This window comes from Quercus robur, chromosome 7 (assembly GCF_932294415.1).
Source record: "Quercus robur chromosome 7, dhQueRobu3.1, whole genome shotgun sequence".
NCBI lineage: Eukaryota > Viridiplantae > Streptophyta > Magnoliopsida > Fagales > Fagaceae > Quercus > Quercus robur.
Window position 1 is genome coordinate 34,106,979 of NC_065540.1, and position 7,206 is coordinate 34,114,184.

The following is a 7,206-nucleotide window of genomic DNA, read 5'->3' on the forward strand; positions in this document are numbered from 1 at the left end:
GAAAATTGATAGTTTGGGGAAAATTTTATACGATGTGGAAGCTTAGAAAATGTAATTTCTCCGATTCAAAATCACAATTCACAAACCATATATAACCAGCTGTTAGTAATTTGACAAAAGAAAAAAATAGCAAAGCTCACTTTCAACTACAAAAACACAGCATTCTCTTTTAGCATAAAACAATAAAGAAAAATGAAACACAAACCCCAAATAAAATCAAATCATTTACTAGGGTTCAAGGTAATTAGGACTTAGTGCTGATCAAAGCTGGGGAGTATGGAAAGGAAAAATGGGGGAAAAAAAACATAGCAGAATCTATATATATCTAAAAACCATCACATCATTAATTTTACATCCAAAAAATAATTTACAGTATGCAATTCTTAAAACAATCTCCCTCACAATAAGCCTCAAACTACTCAATCTCAGAAGGTAGGACTTCACACTTCAAGAACACTCAAGCCAAAACTCATTCTTGAAGAAAGCAATGCATCAACAAAATATAAAAACAGAGAACGCAACTACGACTAACCAAACCAGGATGGTACCAAGCTACACAATCAAAAGTCCATTATCACAAAAGGAAACCATGAGGAAAACCACAAAACTCTTTCCTTGTCTTTCTCTTCTTAAATCCTCATTTTCAATCAGAATTGCTCGAGCTAGAGCTGGAATCGGAACTTGATCTTGATCTATGAGATTTGGCCTCATTTTTTTGTATTCAATATATTGTGTATGTTCGAACTGGAATTCTGAGGGGTTTCATCAGATCCAAGTTCTAGTTTATCAGCAGCAACTGCACTAATTTCTTCAACACCAGATCCTACATCGCTTGATTCAATCTCCTTGGCAGAACCCACTTCAAATGTTTCTACAGATGCCGATTGATCCTTTGAATCTGAGACCTCAGGCAGCTCACGAAGATTAATTTCAGAGACTTGCTTGAGCGCAATATGAATATCTTCCAGGGATTTTGCGTCAACAACTTTCAAGTTTGAATTTGTTTCCACATGATCATTATCAGCAGCAACTGCACTAGTTTCTTCCACACCAAATCCTGTATCACTTAATTTAGTCTCCTTGGCAGAACCCACTTCATATGTTTCAACTGATGCTGATTGATCCTTTGAATTTGACACTTCTGGCAGCTCATGAAGATTAACATCTGAGACTTGCTTGAGAGCAATATCAATATCTTCCAGAGATCTTGCATCAACAACTTTCAAGTTCGAATTTGTTTCCACAAGATCATTGGATTCTTCCACAACTAGCCAATCATCAATCATGCTGGGAAGGATAACTTCCTCAACATCTACTCCTTCACGAAGTTGCTTAAAAGCCAAGTCAATATCTAGAAGTGATCTTGCTTCAAGAACAGGGGGGTCCAGCTCAGTCAAAGTTGATTTTGAATCTTTGGGCAACAAATCAAAGTCCGTACTCCCAACGTTAGTTTCCTCTGGTATCAGCTTAGAATGGAGGGATTCACCAACAACTTCTTTGACACTAAAGTCTCCAACTGTATCCAATTCTGACAACAATCCTTCATCAATCTCTTTTATTTCATCAGCCTCTTCATTGATTTTGTGCTCGGAAACGAGAGAACCATAAGCTTCTGCCAAATAGCTGAAGTCTTCTGAGACCTTAATCTGGTCCTCATTTACAATTCCCTCAAGGATATCAGCTTTCAAATCCACTCCACCAGTGTGTGAATTAGAATCAGGACTCTCAGCTGGGATATGCATTTGGGTGGAATCAGAAACCAAGGGAGACATATCTGGCAGAGATTTATCCTCAGTATCATGGACTTCTGGCACATCTCCATTGTCTATGATTCTCACAACCTCAATAGATTTTGCCAGGATGCTAGATGACTCCTGCAAGATGTCAAAGCAGCCCTAGTTTCATATATCAACTACTCTGTATAATTGTGCTCTAGCGATGACCGTAGCATTGAGATCAACTGATCAAACGAACTTGGTTTTCTGACTAATATGAGATGAAGAGGACGAATAAAATGGAGACAATCAAAGTGCCATGTATCACACATGTATAGTTCAAACAAACATGCAAGTATTACAATGCAAGAAATGTAGATAGATCATCAGAATTAAGCACGAGAGAAATTTTAAGGGGAAAAAAATGTTCCAAGTTGGCACCAGGTATAACAAGAATCTCTCCTGTAAGGGTATATTAACTGCACACAAAAGTTTGGCATAGATATATAAGCATTGTGCACCCATATGTCCAATAAATCAATTAAACATTCCTGCTTCTGATTTTAAAAATGAGCACCTTTCTTTTCCACTTGCCGTGTCCCTTATGGTAGTTTATCTGGTACAAATATACCCTTCTGCAGAACCATCAAATAAGTAGGAAACAACTTTTTAAAAAAAGGCACCAAGGCCTGAATAGATAGGAAGGTCATTTTATTTTTGTAACGTTGGGTGTGTCTAAATGACTTGAGCAAGTCAGGTAACAAATCTAACTATTCCATACTACAGCAAGTTACAAAGTAAAACACACTTAATAATGGCAAATTGATAAACATAATAATAAATATTTCAAATTTTCAATTCATTACTGAAGTGAAGATTTAAAATTTCAATCAACAATACCAATCATTCCAGACGAAGCATCACAAGAAATATAAGGAAAAAAGAATTGAACGGCAAAATAACAAGAAGCATATTATTAGGATGACTTACCCTGCACTCATCACGATCAACAAAAGCCTCAACCATAGATTTATCTGAATAAGGTAAATGTTTCTCCAGCTCAGATTGAGGATTCTCTTCAGAAGGCACATACTGAGCACTGCAACCCAAAGAAAACTTCACATCCAAATCTTGGTGGGGACCAGCATCAATATCTGAAACAGGACTTAAGGACTGGACTTTGTCCTGTTTGAACTGAATAATTTCCTCATTAGAAGAATGGTCCTTCACACACTCAGTTTCTGAAGTAGAATGATTGGAAAGAGCCCGTGAAACTGTTACTTGCTCGGTTGCCAAAGAAGGCTGTTCCTCTGAGACAGAGGAAGATAAATAATTGAAAGGAATATGTTGGGAAGGAGCAACCACTGAATCCAACTTCTCACCCCCATCTCTCTGTCCCCCAATGTGGATCTCTGCATCATCAAAACTTGATGACTGAACTTGATCCTGTTCAGGCTGAAGGACTACATCTTTATGCATAGAGCCTTCCCCTACAGATTCATAATCTAATGAACTTGATGAGTAAATTTGATCCTGCTCAAGCTGCAGAGTTTCTTCCTTACCTATTGCATGTCGCTCAGCAGGTTCAGTTTCTGTCAAAATCACTGACACATGCTCAACCACCACTGACGGCTGAGGCTGTTGTTTTTCTATTCTAGATGAAATTAAATTTTCAGAAGCCACATAGCTCTCATGCACATCTTGATGGAACCCAACAGGAATCTCGGAATCAACACTCAAGGAGCTTACTTGATCCTGTTCACGAGGCAAACTTTCTTTCTCATACGCCATACCCTCCTCCTCTATTGATCCAATATCAGGCAAAGATGAACTTGAATCAACAGGAACATGCTTAACCACAGATTGAGGCACCACAGATCCATTTTGATCACTTACGTTAACTCCTGAAGACTCAACCTGCAAAACATCATCCTTACCTAACTCTTGTAATTCACTTGACCTTGGTTCCTTTTCATCCAATGGATGTGCTTGAGAGGAAGCTGCATGCATGTCTTCATGATTAGGAACATCATTCCCTATGCTTGCACTGTGCAATTCAGGTTCCTTATCTGCAATAGGAACAGTTGTTTCAATGCATGCTGGAGGTGAACCCATTTCAGATATCTCGAGTTGCAAATCAGAAGAAATGGATGAAAAAGAGAGGATCTTTTTATTTTTTTCACCTGCAGGGGGGCTTGAATCATAAACGGGCTCATGTTGATTTTCATCTACCTCCCCACTCATAAAGCGGAAATCTGGCACCTCCAGTGAAGGTTGCATTGAACTGCCAGATTCTTCAATATCATCACTTCTAGGCTCAAAATTTGTCGATGCTTCTCTTATCACATCAGGTATTTTCTCATCTATTTCTGACAATGATGAAAGACTTGATCTGCTGCTGTATGCCTCTCCAGCTGGTTCTGTTTTGAAATGAATTTCATCAATATTGAGTTCCAGAGGAGTAGCTGTCCCTCCTGTTTCAACTGAGCTGGGATCCATTTCAGAATGATTTTCCACCTGTCCTAATATAATCTCAACCTCATCATGGTTTCTCTGCTCAACTGGATCAATCTCCAGAGAATCAACATCTTCAGAGGATTGACTTCCACGTTCAGCATGATCAGAAACATGGGCCATGCTGTATATGAGTTCTGTTTCTTGGCCAAAGTCTTTTTCATTAATCTTCTTGTCATCTTGATCAGCAGCAGAAATTACAGATTCAGTATCAGGAATGGAACTCAACTTTGATTCACTGATTTCACTTGACTGTCTCTCGAATAAGGGATAGCTTGTTCCCTCTGAAGCAAAATGTTCCGGTACAAAATAGGGTCTGAACCTAATATCATGCCTCTCTTGCCTGTGACTCCCTAAGACTGATGGCCCCAAACTGAAACTTTCATGCCTACGGAAGAACAGAGTATCTTTCTGGTGAAATGTCATAAACTCATGTTGAAAACTGTCTCCCTTGAGATCAGGTTTTTCTTCATTTGGGTCATAAGGAAGATCAAAAGGATTTCGTCTTGGCACCAATCTTGATGGTGCAGAACCAGGTGGGGTATAGGAATCGTAAGGGAGATCAAAAGGATTGCTTCTTACTGTCGAAATATGTGGAACATTAAAGGGAAGATCAGCACCATCTAAGTCTATCAAATTCTTCTCAGCTACCAATCTCGTATTTTTCCGTGCTCTCCTCCTTGAAATGAGATTCTCCAAGCGTTGGTTCCTCTCAAGCTCTGAAGTCCCCAGATCCATGAGATTCTTTTCATCATCCTCTGTCCACTTGATCGCTGATTTACTCTCATCCTCTTTGCCTCCCTGTGCTTCTTCTTCCTCCTCATCTTCGTTTTCATCAACACCATCTTCTACTTCTCCATGATTTTCCAATTCTTCCTCTGACTCAACACTGACATTATTATTCTTATGAGACCTCTCCGAGGCAACATCTGACTCATCATGGGATGTATGAATGGGTTGTGGAGCTTCCAAATCCAAAAGTGGGTGGAGCTCATCAAGCATTGGCATGAAATCAGCCATTGAAGCATCTGGCGATGAACTCTCCGCTAGATCAGACCCTAAATCCGAAGATCCATCATCACCATCATCATCATCATCATCACCATCACCATCACCATCATTAGGAGATAAGTCCAAATGACCTCGCTTATGAGCATCAACTAACTCTTCCTGAGTCTTATCACCTCCCAATTCAAGAATCTCGTCACCCACATTTGGAACCACAAAATACTGATTCTCAAGAGATTCCCCCTCGCTTAACAAACCTTCAACCTCCGACTTCTCATATATTTCCCTCTTCTTTCCCAACTCCAAACCATGAAACTCTCTATCAACTCCCTCGATTACTTGCTTCTCTGACTGAATTCCCAACGAACCATTATCATCAAGCAATGGCACATAATCAACAAAACCATCATCAAATTCAGCTTTACCAACTTTATCTTCCACAGAGCAAGCACCCTCAATAGCCTCCTCCTCTACTATATCCCTCCCTTTTCCTGTGTATCTCTCTACAACAAAGCTCTCATTTTTATTATCAACAACAACACTGGTATCCCCAGAAACCCCAGCCTTAAGAGATGAAATATTATCATGGGCATGGCTAAAGTAATCATCTTTTTCAATTTCAGGTATGTGGGGTTGCCCAAAACTCAAAAGGGTTCCAAGGAGAACAGCAGTGCAGAACAAAACAGGGGATGCAGAGACCAAAATGGAAAATACAAAAGGAAAAGATCTATACAGAAATAACAAGAAACAAAGCAAACCCACAAGGAATGGATGATTACAAACTGATCTATAACATGTTTTGATTGACATGATCACAATTTTCCTCATTTGAACTGGAATTTCCAATTTTGATCTCATTTCTCTCTCTGATGTTCTTTCCAATTCCAATCTGTTTCTGCACAAACTATACCATAAACAAACAAATGGGCATTCATTAGATCATGAAAACCAAGGCGCCCCCCCCACCCCCCGCCCCCACAAAAAAAAAAAAAAAAAAAAAAAAAAAAAAAAAAAACTTGGGAAACAATCTAAAGCATAACCCCACCTGACATTGTTAAAGTAAATGAAAAATTCATAGGAGTTAGATGAAGATCAAATTCAATACCTGAGAGAGCCAGAAATTCAGAGAAAGTGACGCGTTAGTTAGAGGTTTGAATCTGTAAAAGAGGAAAAGAGTGAGCAGCTTGGAGATTTAGGAAGCAAAGGCAATGGGAATCCTCTGCTTTTTTTTGATCTTTGATCTTTTCTCCTTTTCCTTTACCTTTTTTTTTTCTTCTCAATGACTTTACAACAACAAAGAATTTGGTATGGAGAGGTGTATGTGTGCATATATGTTATGATATTTGATCGTGTGTTTGAGAGATAAATATAGGGACGGCACGAAAAGAAGTTGGAATGAGTGAGAAAGAGATTGAGAAAGGCATGTTTTCACTTTACTATTTCTATGTATTTTTTATATCATCGTCCGACTTTATTTAACTACTTTTCCTGTTGGCAGACAGAGACTCGTCGATATTAACATGCAATGCTTTGCTATCATCATAATTTTTTTTTTTTTTTTTTTTTTGACCATGCTATCATCATAATTTAGTATTTAGCAAAAAAAAAATCATAATTTAGTAAGTCTCCTACTCACTCAATCAATGCCATTAAATTTCATACTTTATGATATTTGTTCGTTATTAACTTTAATATTAGCCACATGATTGTGTGTCAATGTTGGAATGCTTAAAGATGGAAGTGAGATAAGAATGACACGTGTGCATGATGGAGCACATTAGTCTCAATGGGGATGGTTTAGTTATTAGTTAAAACTTAAAATAGTTAATTATATATATGGGGGGTGGTGACTGGTATGGCGTGGGAATGATGATGACTTCCTCGGGCAAGGACATTTATTCTCAACTTTGCTTTCTTCACAAGTTGGCGGTTGTAAACTACAGATTATTGTCTCTCACCTTTATGGCTG

At 38.5% G+C, this 7,206-nt stretch overlaps 1 protein-coding gene across 3 annotated transcripts; it reads right to left on the minus strand.

Annotated features, from left to right (window-relative positions):
- Positions 1-322: 322 nt before the first annotated feature.
- LOC126693163 (uncharacterized) lies at positions 323-6,644 on the minus strand. Of its 3 annotated transcripts, none has more exons than XM_050389050.1 (4): positions 6,499-6,643; positions 6,343-6,394; positions 2,706-6,141; positions 323-1,874 (listed from the first exon to the last, which is right to left on the minus strand). In XM_050389050.1, exons 3-4 carry the CDS (start codon positions 6,093-6,095, stop codon positions 708-710), a joined length of 4,557 nt encoding a protein of 1,518 aa, XP_050245007.1. In that variant the 5' UTR covers positions 6,096-6,141; positions 6,343-6,394; positions 6,499-6,643; the 3' UTR covers positions 323-707. The 3 variants fall into 3 exon arrangements, with proteins under 3 accessions (XP_050245007.1, XP_050245008.1, XP_050245006.1); XM_050389051.1 differs by having other exon boundaries at positions 2,706-3,784; positions 3,899-6,141; positions 6,343-6,643; XM_050389049.1 differs by having other exon boundaries at positions 6,343-6,644.
- Between the last annotated feature and the right edge of the window lie 562 nt (positions 6,645-7,206).

Coding starts and splice junctions, on each gene's coding strand:
- LOC126693163 (XM_050389049.1), bottom strand. CDS start 6,095: ATGAGATCAAAATTGGAAATTCCAGTTCAAATGAGGAAAATTGTGATC. Junction 1,875..2,705: donor TTGATCGTGATGAGTGCAGG/GTAAGTCATCCT, acceptor GACATCTTGCAG/GAGTCATCTAGCATCCTGGC.